General features: G+C 54.1%; 1 protein-coding gene across 1 annotated transcript; it reads left to right on the top strand.

Annotated features, from left to right (window-relative positions):
• Nucleotides 1-8,471: 8,471 nt before the first annotated feature.
• On the top strand, nt 8,472-18,184 carry NAPSA (napsin A aspartic peptidase). The gene is made up of 9 exons (XM_036437654.2): nt 8,472-8,624; nt 11,666-11,807; nt 11,902-12,025; nt 12,192-12,310; nt 12,626-12,825; nt 14,342-14,464; nt 15,083-15,224; nt 17,533-17,631; nt 17,879-18,184. The coding sequence occupies exons 1-9, from the start codon at nt 8,527-8,529 to the stop codon at nt 18,116-18,118; spliced, it is 1,287 nt and encodes a 428-aa protein (XP_036293547.1). The 5' UTR covers nt 8,472-8,526; the 3' UTR covers nt 18,119-18,184.
• Nucleotides 18,185-19,049: the final 865 nt, after the last annotated feature.

Raw genomic sequence — 19,049 nt, 5'->3', positions numbered from 1 at the left:
AACTGAGACAGACACTGAACCAGCTGGTGGAACAAATTACAGCCAGAAACAGATCATCAGGGCCAGAAGCCTGGGTGCTTAGCAATGGGCAAAGCTGGTGCCGAACCCGGCTCCAGGGTGGCGTCTCCTCCCCTGACACATCCTTGGCCAGGCAGTTTTTTGTTGTTGTTTTTTAATGTATTTTATTGATTTTTTACAGAGAGGAAGAGAGAGGGATAGAGAGTTAGAAACATCGATGAGAGAGAACCATCTATCAGCTGCCTCTTGCACACCCCCCACTGGGGATGTGCCCGCAACCAAGGTACCTGCCCTTGACGAGAATCGAACCCGGGACCCTTCAGTCCACAGGCTGACGCTCTATCCACTGAGCCACACCGGTTTCGGCTTGGCCATGCAGTTTTGACCCCCCCTGAGCTTTTCTTCCTGGAGATAACATGTAGGCCTCAGTTGTAACTCAGCTCCAAGCCCCTGAAAAGCAAAAAGCGGCAAAACCAGGCCAGCAGCCCCAGGACCAGCCAGGTACTAATCACCCCTGACACTGACCCATCAGCGGAGACCGTGACCCTGAAACAATACGCGGGAGCCCTAGCCGGGCGGAATGAAGAGCCTCCGGTTCTATCCCGCTCAGTCCCCAGTGGTGGCGGGCAGGAGGCAGCTGATCAATGATCCTCCCTCATCATGGATGTTTTTCTCTCTCTCTCCCTCTCCCTTCCTCTCTGAAATCAATAAAATAAATAAATAATCATATACCCTAACCTGTTTGACGTTTCTCTTTTTTAAAAAAAAAATATATTTTATTGATTTTTTACAGAGAGGAAAGGAGAGGGATAGAGAGCTAGAAACATCGATGAGAGAGATACATCGACCAGCTGCCTCCTGCACACTCCCCACCGGGGATGTGCCCGAAACCAAGGTACATGCCCTTCACTGGAATCGAACCCGGGACCTTTCAGTCCGCAGACCTATGCTTTATCCACTGAGCCACACCGGCTTCGGCTGTTTCTAACTCTTTATCCCTCTCTCTTCCTCTCTATAAAAAAATCAATAAAATATATGTTTTAAATGTACAGAATAATCCCTCTTTTACAAGGTTTTTGGGCCATTAAATAAAATGGTGGATTGAAAAATGTAGTAATTCCTTATCCAATTTTGGGATCGTGCTGAGCAAGTCCGATGACTCAGAAAGGAGTCAGGTCTGACCCTCACCTCAAGGCTCACCTCATCTGCTGGTGGAGGTCGCCCTGGCCACACACCATCGTGTGACAACACGGGCGACCCAGGTCTCCTCCTGAGTGTGTTCAGAAGACATCGCCCAGATTCCTCCGGCAGCGGCGATGGGGGCCCTTTTCCCGTGAAGTGGGCAGTGAGAAGGGCGGGGGCAAAGCAGGGAAGCTTTACAAAGCTGGATGTGCCCTGGCTGGGTTTGTTCAGTGGCTAGAGTATCGGCCTGTGAGCTGAAGGATCCCTGGTTTCATTCCATCAGGAGCACATTCCCGGGTTGCGAGCTTGATCCCCAGGGTGGGGTGGGGGGGTGGCAGTGCAGAAGACAGCCAGCCAATCGATGATTCTCTCTCATCATTGATGTTTCTCTTTCTCCCTTTCCGTTCCTCTCTGAGATCAATAAAATATATATATATATATTTTTTAAAAGCCGGATGTGTTCCAGGATTGCAGCTCAGGAACCTGGGAAGGTAACATTTAAAAATTAATTATTAAGCCGAAACCGGTTTGGCTCAGTGGATGGAGCATCGGTCTGCAGACTGAGGGGTCCCAGGTTCGATTCCGGTCAAGGGCATGTACCTTGGTTGCGGGCACATCCCCATTAGGGAGTGTGCAGGAGGCAGCTAGTTGATGTATCTCTCCCATCGATGTTTCTTGCTCTCTATCTCTCTCCCTTCCTCTCTGTGAAAAATCAATAATAAAATACATTTAAAACAAAACAAAACAATAAAAATTAATTTTTTTAAAAGGAAAAATTACTACCTTGGGGAAGATGCTTAAAAAATACTTGTTGGGCCCTGGCTGTTTTGGCTCAGTGGATAGAACGTCAGCTTGCGGACTGAAGGGTCCTGGGTTCGATTCCAGTTAGGGGCACATGCCTGGATTGTGGGCTCAATCCCAGGGCGGGGGAGGGGGGGAGTGAGAGGCAGCGATTGGTGATTCTCTCTCATCATTGATGTTTCTCTCTCTCCCTCTCCCTTCCTCTCTGAAATCAATAAAAATATATTTTACAAAAAACTCTTGTTGGATGGCAGAGAATTCAGTTGAATTAAGAGACTGGTTCTTCATTGTTGGAAGAAAGCTCACAGATATCAGTGCCAATGTAAAAATGTTGCGTGCCAAGTCAACCAGTTTTATAGCGAGCATACTAATTTTTAATGGACTTTCAAAAAAATGTGTTGAAATTTACGTGAAAAATAAATGTAACTGTATTACTGGAATTCATGTAAAAATAGTCTATCAGAAAATATTTTCCTCGTACTGATTAAGGAATAATCACAAATCTTTACATATCTAGCTGTTGGGAATATGCTTCATAAAGTTTGAAGAAGTCATAAACTAGGACTTTCTTAAAAGAAAAGAAAAACATAAAACGTGCCGAAACCGGTTTGGCTCAGTGGATAGAGTGCCAGCCTGCGGTCTGAAAGGTCCTGGGTTCGATTCCGGTCAAGGGCATGTACGTTGGTTGCAGGCACATCCCCGGTGGGGGGTGTGCAGGAGGCAGCTGATCGATGGTTCTTTCTCATTGATGTTTCTAACTCTCTATCCCTCTCCTTTCCTCTCTGTAAAAAATCAATAAAATATATTAAAAAAAGAAAAAGAAAAGAAAAACACAAAACGTGTGTGTGTGTGTGTGTGTGTGTGTGTGTGTGTGTGTGTAAAAATAGGACCACACTGCCACCATGTGGCCATTTGGGAAAATGCAGGCTGGGGTTGGAATAGTGCAGAATCCAGGTGGGATGATCCTGAAGAATCAAGATAAAATATTCTGCCCTACCCGGTTTTGCTCAGTGGATAGAGCGTTGACCTGCGGACTGAAAGGTCCCAGGTTTGATTCCGGTCAAGGAACCTTAGTTGTACCTTAGTTGCGGGCACATCCCCAGTGGGGAGTGTGCAGGAGGCAGCTGGTCGATGTTTCTCTCTCATCAATGTTTCTAGCTCTCTATCCCTCTCCCTTCCTCTCTGTAAAAAATCAATAAAATATATATATTTTAAAATAAAATATTCTGCCCTAGTTTTGCTCAGTGGATAGAGCATTGGCCTATGGACTGAAGGGTCTTGGGTTCAATTCCGGTCAAGAGCATGTACCTAGGTTGCAGGTTTGATCCCCTGGTCTGGTTGGGACCATGTGGGAGGCAGCCAATTGAAACCAATTAATGTTTTTCTCTCTCTCTCTCTCTCTCTCTCAAAAAAATCAATGAATATCTTCTAATGAGGAATGACAAAAAAATGATAAAGTATTCGAACTGTTGAGACAGAGGAGGGGAGATGTGGTGAAAGTTACTAGAGAAACTGACTCTGCCTGCTGTGCCAGGGAAAACCCACTGATGTTCAAAGTGGGTTGTTAAAGAAATGGATTAAGCCCTAACCAGGTTGGCTCAGTGGATAGAACATCAGCCTGTGGACTCAAGGGTCCCGGGTTCGATTCCGGTCAAGGGCATGTACCTTGGTTGTGAGCACATCCCCAGTAGGAGGTGTGCAGGAGGCAGCTTATTGATATCTCATCAATGTTTCTTTTTTAAATATATTTTTATTGATTTCAGAGAGGAAGGGAGAGAGATAGAGAGCTAGAAACATCGATGATAGAGAGTCATTGATCAGCTGCCTCTTGCACACCCCCTACTGGGGATATGCCCGCAACCAAGGTACATGCCCTTGACCGGAATCGAACCCGGGACCCTTCAGTCCCCAAGCCGACGCTCTATCCATTGAGCCAAACCAGTCCCGGCAATGTTTCTTTTTTAAATATATTTTTATTGATTTCAGAGAAGAAGGGAGAGGGAGAGAGAGATAGAAACATCCATGATGAAAGGGAATCATTGATTGGCTGCCTCCTGAATGTCCCCCACTGGGGACCGAGCCCACAACCTGGGTATATGCCCTGACAGGGATCTAACCGGTGACCTCTTGGATCCTGGGTCGACACTCAACCACTGAGCTACACCCAGCTGGGCTCATCGATGTTTCTAATTCTCTATCCCTCTCCCTCCCTCTCTGTAAATCTCTGTAAAAAATCAATTAAAAATATATATTAAAAAAAAAATGTATTGAGCATTGGCTAGATTCCAGGCACTGTCTAGGTGCTGGGGACACCGGCAAATGAAACTGACCCAGTGCATACCCCGGTGAAGGTAAGATTCTAAGGAAAACAGGCATTAAGGTAATAAGTAAATTACCAATTTAGACACTATCACTGATGCTAACATGTACAGGACGCACCATCAATGGCATCTTAGAATCAGAGACATGTTAGAAAGCCCTGAGTCTATGAAAAATACAGATCAGGGTGCACAATGAGGGAGAATGGCTGCCACGTTCAGCAGGGTGGCCAGGGTTGACTTCACTGAGAAGGGGACATTTAAGCAAAAATTTGAAGGAGGAGAGGGGGTGCCGGTGGTCTTAATGCAGCATCCAGAAAGTTCAGGAATCTGGAGAAGGTGCTGTGTGTAATTGAATCAAGAGTCCATAATTTTGGAAGGCATTTGGGGAGGCAGAGGGGTTTGGCTAAAGCACATGTGTCAAACCCAAGGCCCGCGGGCCAAATCCGTCCCGCCAGGCCTTGCAATGTGGCCCGCACCTCACTGTCATCACTGCACTCCGCTGCGTTTCCATCACAATGACAGTTTATGACTGTTCAGTAAACCATTCGGCCCGAGATTTAGGCTGGATTTTAGATTTTGGCCCCTTCTCTGATTGAGTTCGACACCCCTAGGCTAAAGAAACTTAAGTTCTCTCTTGTCTCAGGACCCCTTGCTTTTTATTAACACAAATTGTCCTAAGCCAGCGGTCGGCAAACTCATTAGTCAACAGAGCCAAATATCAACAGTACCATTGGAATTTCTTTTGAGAGCCAAATTTTTTTAAAAAGAAAACTCCTTCTCACGTCACTTTTTCAAAATAGACTCGCCCAGGCCGTGGTATTTTGTGGAAGAACCACACTCAAGGGGCCAAAGAGCCACATGAGGCTCTTGAGCCGCAGTTTGCCGACCACGGTCCTATGGCAAGGTAGATATACATATCAAAGGGTAAGGTTTGGTATACAGAATCCATTGTCAGATTGGAGGAACTACCTCCCGCGGTTCAGGGGTTTGGCCAGCAGGAGGCAATAACATGTAGATTGAAAGGCCCTCAGCTGTCTGGCAGCAAGCAATCAGTGATGCATCCTTCTCAGGTTTGGGAAATGCCCTCAGCCATCTCCAGATGATCCTGCCCGGCTCGCATGCTGGGATTGGCTTCTGGCAAGGGAGCAAGGTTTTCTGGAGGGAAAACACTCAGGCAGATCAGCCTGTGCAAAGGTCCTGAGGCAGGAGCATGTCCGAGGAACAGCACGGAGGCCCATGTGGCTGAAGTGGAGTGAGTGAGGCAGAGAGGGAAGAGATGACGAGAGAGGAAGTGGGACCAAATCATATAGGGCCTTTCTCTTCTGTAATGCCACTGGTACCTCCGACCCCCCCCCCCCCCCATCGTTTCTCTCGGTTTCCTTCACCCCCACTTCCTTCTTCAAAAGCATAGATTCTACGGTGAACCACCACAATCCAGTATTGCTCTTTCCCCCTGGATCATCCTTGTCTGGGGCAAACGAACTCCCTGCCTTCTCTGTGCCCCTTTGCTGCCAGCTGAGCTCGTGATGGCACTTGAGAGGTGTGACAGCAGAAGTCAAGTGGGCACTCAGCAGCAGCCCACGGGTTTCACTCTCCCGTCTCAGAGAAACCATTTTCTCACTTTCTCTCTCTCCACCTCCCGTACCCCTTCCTCTCTTCGTCCTCACTTCTTCTTTTGCTGCAAAAACAAAATAGAGGGGACCCCAGGGATGCCCCCAGCCCGTCTGCAGAGGGACCCGCACGGCTGCCCCACCCCTGGCCCCATTTGGACAAGCTGTAAGAAGAGGCCTACCCTCCCCTCTGGCCCCGACTCCCTCCCCCTGTCCCCACTCAAAACTTTCCGCCTTGCGATGTTTCCTCCTCTCTCTTGCATCATTATTTGTACAGCCCTTAAGCCTCTGTTCCTTTAGGATCTCCCCGAACGGCCCCGCCTTCCTCAGGGCGCTGCGATGAGGGAGCTTTCTGAAACTTGGGGGGGGGGGGGATCTTAAACCCTCCTCTTTGCCTGGGACACCCCCACCGTTGTAACTCCATCCTTGGCGATCCCTTTCCTCCAGGGTCCACTTAAGGGACTTTGCTGCTACCTAAGCGCACGCGCGTGCACACACACACACACACACAGAAAAACCCAAGTTCAAGAGTTGGGGCCCCCACCATCCCGAAAGCAGATCCTCTAGCCGTAGGATGATGGCAGCCTCGGCTGACATGTGTCTGCAACCCCGCAGCCAAGCTGCTCTCACATTTCTAACTCAGGAAGGTCACAAAAGATAACGTGGTTCTTTCTGTCTTACACCACTCCGTTTTGAGGTCATTTGTTACACAGCATTAGCTGACTAGTACACCCACCCATGTCGGATCCCTTAACACGACCCGCGTGGTTCAGGGCCCACTCAGGGTCCGGTTTCTGGAGAAGGCCGCACACTAAAATGAAGAGACTGGGAAAGAGTTAATTTGGGAAAATGGGGGCCAGGCGGGAAGTCTACCTCTAGTGGGAAGACTAACCGCTCTCTAGCCTTTTACCATTCCTTTTATTGAGATTCTGAAACAAAGACATCTCTTAAGGAGGAAGTTCCAACAGCAGAAAATCAACTTACATTTACATATGATTAACAGATTAAAGTTGCCTCAAGCACCACTATCTCAACTAGACAAAGAGTTAATGCCTCTGACCATTCGGAGCCATCAAGGTCGCATAGCTCTTTTTACATTTTATCTCCAGTGACAATGCTAGGTTTTGGTTCCCTGTTCCCGGTTCCGTTCCTGGTTCCCGGCCCACCCACCTCTGCTTTCCTTTAGGGTTTTCCAATTCTTGTACATGAAAAAAAGCATTTACAGAGTTGTAATAATGTACATTCTATTGTTTTTCTGGCCATCATCTCTGTCTTTTTATAAAACTTTTTTTTCTGGCCGAAGCCGGTTTGACTCAGTGGTAGAGCATCGGTCTGCGAACTGAAAGGTCCCAGGTTCGATTCCGGGCAAGGGCATGTACATTGGTTGCGGGCACATCTCCGAGAGGGGGTGTGCAGGAGGCAGCTGGTCGATGTTTCTCTCTCATCAACGTTTCTAGCTCTCTGTATCTCTCCCTTCCTCTCTGTAAAAAATCAATAAAATATATATTTTTTAAATCAATATTTAAAAAAAATTGATTTCTAGAGAGAGAGGAAGGGAGAGTAAGAGAGAAATATCCACTTGAGAGCAAAACATGTATCAGCTGCCTCTTGCATGCCTCTGTCCTGGGGATCGAGCCCGAAACCCGGGCATGTACCTGGACCAGGAATCGAACCCACAACCTTCCAGAGCATGGGGCCACACTGGCCAGGGCGGGTTGCTTCGTGTATGTGCCCTGACCAGGAACTGAACTCTCAGTGGGGCGGGGGGGTGCTCTAACCCCGTGGCCGGCAAACTACGGCTCTTGAGCCACATGCAGCTCTTTGGCCCCTTGAGTGTGGCTCTTCCACAAAATACCACGGCCTGGGCAAGTTTATTTTGAAGAAGTGGTGTGAGAAGAAGTTGAAGTTTAAAAAATCTGGCTCTCCAAAGAAATTTCAGCCATTGTCCCGTGGATATTTGGCTCTGTGGACTAATAAATATGCTGACCACTGCTCTAACCAATGAGCTACCCGGCCAGGACTATGCTTTTTTTGTTTGTTTGTTTGTTTTTTGTTTGGTGGTGCGGCTATGGGCGATTTTTACTTGTGTTTCAGTTATTTTCCCAATAAAACACAGAGTGCGTGTGTGTGTGGGGGGGGGGCCGGTTCTGACCCTCTCGAGGTCCCACCTGACAGGGTAAGGAGGATGCCTGGTCTGGTCCTCTCTCCTTTCCCCCAGCCCTTCCATCAGCACCTCACCCACCCCTTCGCTTGCTCAAGAACACCCTTGTGGTTAATGAGTCTAAGGAGGAGGAAGTGGAATTACATGTTAAAGCCAGAGTGGCTAACAGACGGGGCTGGGGGCGCCCAGGACCCGCCATCACCGCCCCCGGAGCTGGGAGTGAGGAGCGACAGTGACCCCGGATAATGCTTCTGCAGACTCCCCACATACTCCGCACATCCGCCCCCAAACACCCCGCTTCTCCCGAGCCGGCCCCCCCTTCCCCGGGGGCGCAGGCCGCGGTCACCCAAACCCGCGGGGGGTGGTTTGCAGGGCGGGGCCTCGGGGGAGAGAAAAGGGAGCTGGCGGTCCGGGCCACACCCGGAACCCAGAGATGTCACTGCCGCCGCCTCCGCTGCTGCTGCTGCTGCTGCTGCTGCTGCTGCCGCCGCCCCTGCTGCCCGCTGGGCCCGCCGGCGCCGCGCTGATCCGGTACTGGGGACCCCCACCCCCAAACCTGGGACAGACTCTCCCCTCCTTCACCTCCAAGGGACTGTCCACCCAGGCGCCCCAGACTCTGACCACTTCCAGGGGCTCCAAACTGGGTTCTCACCCAGCGGCTCCACCCTGCCATGTCCTAAGACCCCACTGATTTTTTTTTTTTTTTTTTTTTAGAGAGAATGGAAGGGGGGGAGGGAGAGAGACACACCCATGGGGTGCCTCCTGCAGGCGCCCTGACTGGGAACCAGGATGAACCTGTGACCCAGGTACTGCCCTTGACCGGCAATGAAACCCAGGACCCCGCAGTGCGCAGGCCCACGCCCTAACCACTGAGCCACACCCACCAGGACAGACCCCAGTCCTTTTTAAAAATATATTTATTGATTTTTTTTTACAGAGAGGAAGGGAGAGAGATGTTGTGGGGTGGAATCCTGGGTTCAAAATAAGACCACCGGAGGCTGATGATTAATTAAAAAAAAAAAAAAAAAAAAAGCAGGCAAGGATTTATTGAAATATCTGGCCAGGACAGCTGCAAGAGCACCACACGCAGGCGGACCCTACACGACTGCCCTGCTTCCGGGGCAGATAGTTCTTTTTAAAGGTTCTGAGAAGGAAAACCCCCATTCTGCAACAAACTGTTGTTTGGAACTTTCTGCTGTTCTTCCCAGATAAAATGTTACTTTCTAGTTTGCTTTAGCCCGTGTGAAGAATGATGAAGATAAACTTAGCTGTCTGACCTTGCAGGCCAGAGACCAGATATGCCCACAATCTCAATCCCATGCCAGGTGCACTTTTTCAATTGGATAGAACTGTATTGTTTTCAAGGCCAGCATCGAGATAACCACTAAGTGCACATAGGGCTGGCTCTGTAATAAAAAATAAATAAAAAAAGGAAGTTCTGCCTGTAACCTTGCTTAGAATTTGAACTCATCCTCCCGAAGCCCATAGCGCGATGAACAAAGCAAGTAAGTGAAGGTCGAAGTCAGAATAGTAGGGTTAAAATTCAAACAGCAGTTTTTACCCAAGAATGATGGCTACCATATTTCAAGAGATAGAGAGGTAGAAACATCTATGAGAAACATTGATCAGCTGCCTCCTGCACACACCTCCTACTAGGGATGTGCCCACAACCAAGGTCCATGCCCTTGACCGGAATCGAACCCGGGACCTTTCAGTCCAAAGGCTGACGCTCTATCCATGGAGCCAAACCAGTTTTGGCTCCCCCAGCACTTTTAATCCAAGATCCTCCAGCCCCGAAACCCTTGACTGGGGCCCTCGCCTCCCCTCCCTTCCTGGGTTTGGGAGCATCTGCTGAGCTGGTCCCGGGGTCTCCTCCTCACAGGGACAGGGACCCAGGTCCGGGGCATGTAAACGGCTCCCCCTCCGATTCGCATCTTCCAGACTGTTTAGGTCTCAGTAAGTCCGGTTTGGGGGACCCCAATGATCCCCGCATTGGGCCAGCGCCACCCCAATCTCTCCCTTCCTCTCCACCCGCTGAAACTCCGGACAGAGAGGAGGGGAACACTGTTCCAGGAGCCCTTTCCCCCACTTCACATCCCCGAGCCTCTCAAGGTCCAGGTCAGGCGGTCACAGCGACGGGGTGGGCTGGGTGGGGGTGGAGGGGGTCAAAGCAGTGAGTGGGGGCAGGGCTCCAGGAGTGACGCCAGGCAGGTACAAGAACTATCCCTGCCGAAACCGGTTCGGCTCAGTGGACAGAGGGTCGGCCTGCGGCCTGAAAGGTCCCCGGTTCGATTCCGGTCAAGGGCATGTGCCTTGGTTGTGGGCACATCCCCAGTGGGGGGTGTGCAGGAGGCAGCTGGTCAACGTTTCTCTCTCATCGATGTTTCTGGCTCTTTATCTCTCTCCCCTCCTCTCTGTAAAAAACTCAATAAAATATATTAAAAAGACAAAGAAAGAACTATCCCTGCACCCGGCGTTGGCTTACCTGCCTGTGCTGCCTAAGAGATCATGGCCGTCATCCCCCAAGTCCGCGGACAGCAGCCCCTGCTGGGAACTTCTCCGCTCCCTCCCAGGTCTGCTCCATCAGAAGCTGAGTGCTCGGAACTTTTAAACGTACTTGTACTGATTTGAGAGAGAGAGGACGGGAGGGGAGAGAGGAAGAGAGAGAAACATGGATGTGAGAGCAGGACATCCATCTGCTGCCTCCTGCACACCCCCTCCCAGGGATCAAGCCTGCGGGAATCGAACCAGCAACTTTCTGGTGCATGGTACGATGATCAACCAACTGAGCCACACCGGCCGGGCTAGTTAAACACTTTACTTCTTTCTAGAGCTCTGACAATTTTACATTTCACATCAAGTTGTTGGATATACCTGGGTAATGTGCAAATTGATCAGGACGCCCTCACCGTAATGACTGAACAGCAGGCTGCGTGGGGCAACCAGGCTGGTGTGGGGGCACTAGGGGGCAACCAGGCTGGCAGAGGGGGGCAGCGAGGGGTGACCAGGATAGCAGGGGGGGCTGTGAGGAGCAACCAGGCCGGCAAGGAGGGCAGTTGGGGGCAACCAGGCTGCCGGGGGGGGAGGGGGAACAGCAAAGGGCAACCAGGTGGGCAGGGAGGGGCAGTTGGGGGCGGCCAGGCCAGCAGGCAGGCAAGCAGTTAGGAGCCAGCAGTCCCGGATTGTGAGAGGGATGTCCCGAGGGGTCCCGGATTGTGAGGGTGCAGGCCAGGCCGAGGGACCCCACTGGTGCACCATCAGGACTGGGGAGGGACACGGGAGGTTGGCCACCCAGGAAGGGACTGTGGGAGGGCTCCAGGGTGTGTCCGGCCCATCCTGCTCAGACCTAATGGGTTGGACCCCAGCAGCAAGCTAACCTACTGGTGCGATTGTCTGTCCCTGGTGGTCAATGCACTCACAGCAAGCAGTTGAATGGCCTTCGCATATCATTAGCATATGATGCTTTGATTGGTTGAATGAGCAACCAGACAACCGGACACTTAGCATAGGAGGCTTTTATTACAGAGGATCTGGGAAAGACTGATCGATGGTCCGTACCCTCCTCCCCACAGGATCCCCCTTCGCCGAGTCTACACTGGAAGTGGGACCCCGAGCCCACTGAGGGAATGGGGGAGCCCAGGAGAGCCCGTCGGGCTGGGGGCCCCAGCCCCGGGGGGCAGGTCCGCCTTTGTGCCTCTCTCCAATTACATGAACGTGAGTGCCCGCCCCACACACAGCCCCGCTCTCCGGCCCCAAGGCCAAGGTCTCCGCCCACCCTCTCTCCCTCCTTCTTCTCCTTCGCCCTCAGGCCCAGTATTACGGGAAGATCGGGCTGGGGACGCCCCCACAGAACTTCTCTGTCGTCTTTGACACCGGCTCCTCCAACCTCTGGGTGCCGTCCAGGAGATGCAGCTTCTTCAGTCTGCCCTGCTGTGAGCCTTCGTGGGGGGAGGATAAGGCTGAGTGGGGTCCGGGGGAGAAGGGGGCTGGGCCTTAGCTTCCCACGGGGTTTGAGGCCCCTTCTCTCCTGACCTGCCCTGGCAGGGGAGACTCTGCTCCCCCGTGACAGACACCCCCCCACCCCCCCTCCTGACCCAGGGTTCCACCACCGCTTCAACCCCAATGCCTCCAGCTCCTTCAGGCCAAACGGGACCACGTTCGCCATCCAGTACGGGTCTGGGCGGCTCAGTGGCATTCTGAGCGAGGACAAGCTGACTGTAGGTGACCTTGACCCCAGGAAGACCTTGGCCTTGAACCTGGGAGAACCCCAATGTCGAAGATGATCTGGCTTAGGGAGGGGCTTGAGAGGGAGGAGCTTCCTGGGGAGATGGCAGGGCTTCCTGTGTAAAGGGCTGGGGGTCCTTAGGAGGGGGTACAGGAGAGAACGGGGGGGGGGCATGGGGGGAGGATGAAGCTTCCCTGGCAGCTGGAGTTTCCAGACGTTCCCCGGATCCAGGCCTCAGCTGGGGGCCACTCGGGACCCTGTGGGAAATGCCTCCCGGAAATAACGCCCCCGTCTGGCTCTCCCCCAGATCGGGGGGATCGGGAACGCGTCCGTGGTTTTCGGGGAGGCGCTGTGGGAGCCCAGCCTGGTCTTCGTGTTCGCCCGCTTCGACGGGATCCTGGGCCTCGGTTTCCCCGTTCTGTCCATCGGGGGAGTCCGGCCCCCGCTGGATGCGCTGGTGGACGAAGGTCTGCTGGACAAGCCCGTCTTCTCCTTCTACCTCAACAGGTAAGGCGGGCGGGTCTGCCTTCCCCGAGGCCGGCCCCACGGAGGCAGCCCTGCCGCCTTCAGGAAGCCCCATCCCTCACTCAGGAAGTCACTGAGCTCCTCTCCACCCAACACAGGAAGACACACCGGACCCCTGCCGATAAGTCCCACTCAAGAGGCGATACCCAAAAATGCACTAGAGAAACGCGCCATCAGTTAAAAAGCTCCTTCCGACTGGGAAAATTCCATGCCCCACCCAGACAAATACTCAAGAATCCCTCTTCAGCCAAACCGGTGGGGCTCAGTGGATAGAGCGTCGGCCTGCGGACTGAAAGGTCCCAGGTTCGATTCCGGTCCAGGGCGGGTGCCTTGGTTGCAGGCACATCCCCAATAGGGGGTGTGCAGGAGGCAGCTGATTGATGTTTCTAACTATCCCCTCTCTCTTCCTCTCTGTAAAAAATCAATAAAGTATAGATATATTTTAAAAGCCTGCCTTCCATTGGAGACCACACACCGGAAGCCAGGGATTGTCCATTCTCTAAAATAAGTTTTTCTTGAGAGAGAAAGGAAGAGGGAGAGACAGAAACATCCACAATGAGAATCACTGACTGGCTGCCTCCTGCACAGTCCCCACTGGGGATGGAGCCCGCAACCTGGGCGTGTGCCCTTGACCGGAATTGAACCCGGGACCCTTCAGTCCGCAGGCCGACACTATCCACTGAGCCACACCGGCCAGGGCCACGCACCTTTTAGGAAGCTCAGCTTTATGCTCAGAGGGCCCAGGGGGTCTCCACCTTCTTGCCCGGGCCCATCTCAGAGCCTCCTACGCCCTTTCAGTGATCCCGACCCCAACCCACTCAGGAGTCGCCCACCTCTTAGTGGATCCTGCCCTCCCACACCTCCAGGAAGTCCCACCCCCCACCGCCATCACGCCCAGCCGCCTCAGGAAAGCTATGGCCTCTGAATTGCAAGACATGGAATTCAAATAGCTCCCCATCCACTAGACTCTAGTGTAGGGGTGTCGAACTCAATCAGAGAAGGGGCCAAAATCTAAAATCCAGCCTAAAGTGCGGGCCGAATGGTTTACTGAACAGTCATAAACTGTCATTGTGATGGAAACGCAGCGGAGTGCAGTGATGACAGCGCGGTGCGGGCCACATTGCAAGGCCTGGCGGGACGGATTTGGCCCTCGGGCCTTGTGTTTGACACATGTGCTCTAGTGACTAGAGGCACCCCACTCTGACGCAGTCACATACGCCTTCCAGAATGCTCCTCTTAACCCCCTCCCCCCAAAGGGACATTGGAGGTTTTAGCTCAACTAAACTCATTAAAATTTACCCCAAAAGTTCTACCTCCCACAGCCAAACCAGGAAGCCCCGCTCCCACCCAGGCAGCCTGCAAGACCAGAATCCTCATCGCCAGTTCCACATGGGCCCTGCCTGCCTCGCACTGCCCCAGCCTGAGCTGGCAGGAAGTCCCTTCCTCGGACACCCCGGGGGCAAACGCTGGTGGCACTGCAGCTTTCTTGTCTCTGCAGGGACCCGGAGGCGGCTGAGGGAGGCGAGCTGGTTCTGGGCGGCTCGGACCCGGCACACTACGTCCCACCCCTCACCTACGTGCCCGTCACCGTCCCTGCCTACTGGCAGGTCCACATGGAGGGGTGAGGGGCCTGGCCTTCTGGTTGGCAGGGGTGGGTGTTGTGTGTGTGTGGAGAGGGTGCTGAGATTGCTCTCCAGTGTCCTGGCAGGAGGGGAGCTGGTGGCTGGAGCCCTGGGTCAGAGGGAGGAGGGGCTGGTGGCTGGACCCCTGGGTCTGAGGGAGGAGGGGCTGGGGGCCTGGACTCCTGGGTCTGAGGGAGGAGAGGTGGGGGCCTGGACCCCTGGGTCCGAGGGAGGAGGGGCTGGGGGCCTGGACCCCTGGGTCTGAGGGAGGAGGGGCTGGGGGCCTGGACCCCTGGGTCTGAGGGAGGAGGGGCTGGGGGCCTGGAGCCCTGGGTCTGAGGGAGGAGGGGCTGGGGGCCTGGACTCTTGGGTCAGAGGGAGGAGGGGCTGGGGGCAGGGACTCCTGGGTCTGAGGGAGGAGGGGCTGAGCCTGGACCCCTGGGTCTGAGGGAGGAGGGGCTGGGGCCTGGGCTCCTGGGTCTGAGGGAGGAGGGCTGAGGCAGGGACTCCTGGGTCTGAGGGAGGAGGGCTGAGGCAGGGACTCCTGGGTCTGAGGGAGGAGGGGCTGGGAGTGTTCTCCAACACTGGCTCTAATGACTGCCCCTTCTAAATCACAGTGTGAAGGTGGGCGAAGGGCTGACGCTGTGTGCCCAGGGCTGTCCTGCCATTCTGGACACGGGCACATCTCTCATCACGGGGCCCACGGAGGAGATCCAGGCCCTGCACAGAGCCATCGGGGGATTCCCCCTGCTGGGGAAGGTGAGGACGGGAGTGTGGTAAGGGGCAGGCTGGGGGGCTGAGAGGGGTTTCCTGGCAGAAGCTGAGCAGGATGCTGGTGCCCAGAGGTGAGGATTGGGGGTCCGGAGGCTCTGTGACAGACAGGCGGGGGACGTGGGGGGAAGCAAGGACACCGCCCACGTGTCTGCAGAGTGACTCAGTGGATGGGGATGACGACAGAGGTCTGCTGAGGACTGGATGGAGGGAGAAGGCTGGGGACCGGGGATGTCAGGGGGTGGGGGGCAGGAAGAAGCTCAGGCGTCACAGTGGGGGCCACCAGCCCTCCGACAGTAATCACAGCCATGGAAAGGCCAGCCCTCCCGGGGACAGGAAGGGTCCCAGGAACATGCTCGGGGAACAAGCCCATGGAGTGGAAGTGGGGACAGGACAGGAGCAGCCGGAGGCAGGAAGGAGCGCCTGGAGGGGGTAGGCTCCCAGAAGACACACAAAGGGTGTTTCCAGCATCGAGGGGTTCGACCCCATTTCCACCTCCGGCCCTGCAGGGCCCGGTCCTCCCAGGTCTGAATTTCTGTGTCTCCGTCCCTGTGCTCTCTGGTGCTTTTGGAGAAAACTCAGCTGCTGAGGTTCACCGTCAATGCTTAGGACGTCTGCCGGCCGGGAATGAGCTAACGGAGCCGGGGGGTCCCAGAGGTTGTGACTGTGCGTTGCCCAGGGGGGAATCCAGCTCTGCTGCTTTCTGGCTGGATGCAAGATCTTGGACAGTCCCTGGCCTCAGTTTACCAATCTTTAAAATGGGGTCACTGCCCTAGCGGGCTTGGCTCAGTGGATAGAGCGTCGGCCTGTGGACGGAAGGGTCCCAGGTTCGATTCCAGCCAAGGGCACATGCTTGGGTTGGGGGCTCCATGCCCAGTGGGGGGTGTGCAGGAGGCAGCTGACCAGTGATTCTCATCATAGATGTTTCTTTCTCTCTCTCCTTCTCCCTTCCTCTCTGAAACCAATCAATAAGTATATTTTTAAAAGGGGTTACTAATACCCACTTCTCAGGTGTGTTGTGAGGACTGAATCATACATCCACTTCAGGTGCTTGGAAAGATGCTTTGATGCCTGTCTGTCGATGTTTTTATCAACCTTATTTATTCTCATTTCCTGTCTTCCCAAAGAGGTCATTCCTATTGGTTTTTCAAGAAGATAAACTCCTTGGGTTGCTAATAATAGTCTGATATTGTATTGTTAGGACCCTGGGAGTGGTGGAAATGGAGGTAAACTGGAGAAGGCACACCCCATCAATCTAAAAGGATAGTTCTCGGCGACTCAGCTCCAGCCTAGTTTGCTGTTTGGGGAAAGCCAGAGCGCTGGCTTGTTGGAGAAACCAGAAATCGTGGGTGGTTTGTTTTTTTTTGGAAAGTCAATGGTTTGTAAATAATAATAGCACTTACTACGTGTCAGGCACTTTCCCAGCTAACTCATTTCTCTGGCACACAAAGTGAGTATTCTCACCATCTATATGTTCAGATTGGGAACTGAGCACAGAGAGGGTAAGTAACTTGTATAAGGTTGCACAGCAAAAGGCTCCACAGGACACAACCTGGACCGCCATGGCATACAGGTGGTAATGAATTTTTTTTAGCCTGGCCCATGTGGCTCAGTGGTTGAGCAAAGACCACAGTTCCATTCCTGGTCAGGGTGAGGGCTGGATCCTCAGCAGGGGGCATGCAGGAGGCAGCCAATCAGTGATTCTCTCTCATCATTGATGTTTCGCTCTCTTTCTCTTTCTCTCTCTCTCTCTCTCTCTCATTTCCTCTCTGAAACGAATATTTTTTTAAATCTTTCAAAAAAACATTTTAGACCCAGTGTAAGACGAAATAAATACACCTGGGCACTCCAAAACGGGCTACCAGGTTTTTTCTTAAATGTCTTTTTATGGACTTTAGAGAGAGTGGAAGGTTGAGGGAGAGATAGAAACATTGATGAGAGGGCAAGATCGACTGCCTCCTCCACGCCCCCTACTGGGGATCAAGCGCGCAACCCAGGCATGTGCCCTGACCCGGAAGAGAGGGTGAATGGGTTGGCGCTCAACCATTGAGCCACACCGGCCGGGTAAGGGCCACCAGTTTCTGATCGACAATTAGAGGAAAAGAAGGTCTGATCACACAGGAGGCCAGGGGATGTGGCGACCATCACACAGGGTGAAAGGAGAGGTGTGGAGGCTAGAGGCGGCGGCAGGGTCCGCCTCACACGTTCAGACACCTAGTCTGGCGCTGGGGAGCCACGGGAGGAACTGGAGCAGAGCAGGAAGCCCTCATCCCCGCTTGCCCCCCTTCCCCCGCAGTACATCATCGAGTGCGCGATCATCTCGGAGCTCCCTCCCGTGTCCTTCAACCTCGGGGGCGTCTGGTTCAACCTCACCGCCCAGGACTACGTCATCCAGGTAGGCAGCGGCCAGAGTGACGTCAGGGTGACGTGTAAGGGGGGCCCGGGGGGGGGCTCAGAAGGTGGAGCTGGGAGTGAGCCCTCGCCCTCCCAGGGGCTCGGAGGGGCCGGAGGAATCTTGGCCGAGCCCGGGGGACGGGGGGAGGAGGGGAGCGGGGGAAGAGGCCGGGGCGAAGCTTCGGCTTCCGGGGGAGAAGCGGGCTCGGAGGGCGTGACGCCCCGCGGCCCGGCTGGTCACCTTGCAGGTTGCTCGCGGTGGCGCCCGCCTCTGCTTGCTCGGCTTCCAGGGCCTGGACGTGCCCCCGCCGGTCGGGCCCTTCTGGATCCTCGGCGACGTCTTCCTGCGCAGCTACGTGGCCGTCTTCGACCGCGGGAGCGTGAGGAACGGCGCCCGCGTGGGGCTGGCGCGCGCCCGGCCTCGCGGCGCCGGGCCGCCAGGCGGTGCGCTCACGCAGGCGCAGTTCTCCCGAAGGCGTCCGAGTTAGACGCATGCGCACTGGGCGCCAGCCGAGGTCCCACTACTCAATAAAAATTCGCTATTTCCATGAAACTACTTACTTTCATTTAAGTGTGTTGTTTTTGGAGGTAAACACGAGTGCCTGGCTGTCTGTAGTTGAGGAAAAGGAAGGATAATAAAAGTATCGCTCCTTTTCGTCGGGGCTCACCCTGGTGTGGGTGCCTTGTACTACGAATCCCATGAAGCCCTGCGCCTACACTGCCGCTTGCCAAAGGCTCCCGACGTCGCGGAGCATCACGGACGTTGTAGTTCAGGCTGTGTTCGCGGCCTTGGGGGCGGGCGCAGACACAACACGCGTGGGAGGCGACAGGGAGGCGACAGGTCGCGGCGGCAGCGACAGGTGGCAATGGGGGGATCGGATGAAATTGTAGTTTTCCGATTCTTATTCTAAGGGGAGGGGATGTTGTCCCCGCAGAATTCATCTCCTCCTCCTCTCTCTGGGGTTCTGGCACCCCACAAAGGCTGGGCATGAAGCCCCTGGGTTGGGGGCGCTGCGCTGCCCCTCCTCCGGCGATGATGTCACTCCCCCTACGCAGCCTTTTGCTGCCCGGAGCTGGGTCACCCCTCCCCACACCGCCGCCCCGGATTCCCCCATCCCCGCCCCGCCTCGACTTGGGGTGAGTACAGAGAGCGGTAGAAGGCTCAGGGAACGGGGCGGTGAGGCAGCCCAAATCCTAGTTGTGGAGGCGGGAGACTTGGGAGTCGGGGACTCAAAAATTACAGCGGAGGGATTCCCCCTCAGTAACGATCTTTTTTTTGGGGGGGGGGGGGGGCCGGGGGAGCAAGGTGTTTGAAGGTCCTCGGGGGACCGAGGATTGTGGTCAGCTTAGTATCCGGGAGACCTTCTTTCCTGGATTTGGAACCTATGGGAGTGGGGAGAAGGAACAATATCCTAGAAG

The sequence above is a fragment of the Pipistrellus kuhlii genome, unplaced genomic scaffold, assembly GCF_014108245.1.
Source record: "Pipistrellus kuhlii isolate mPipKuh1 unplaced genomic scaffold, mPipKuh1.p scaffold_m20_p_147, whole genome shotgun sequence".
NCBI lineage: Eukaryota > Metazoa > Chordata > Mammalia > Chiroptera > Vespertilionidae > Pipistrellus > Pipistrellus kuhlii.
The sequence above is the reverse complement of the archived record's forward strand: the minus strand, read 5'-3'. Positions and strand labels throughout refer to the sequence as shown.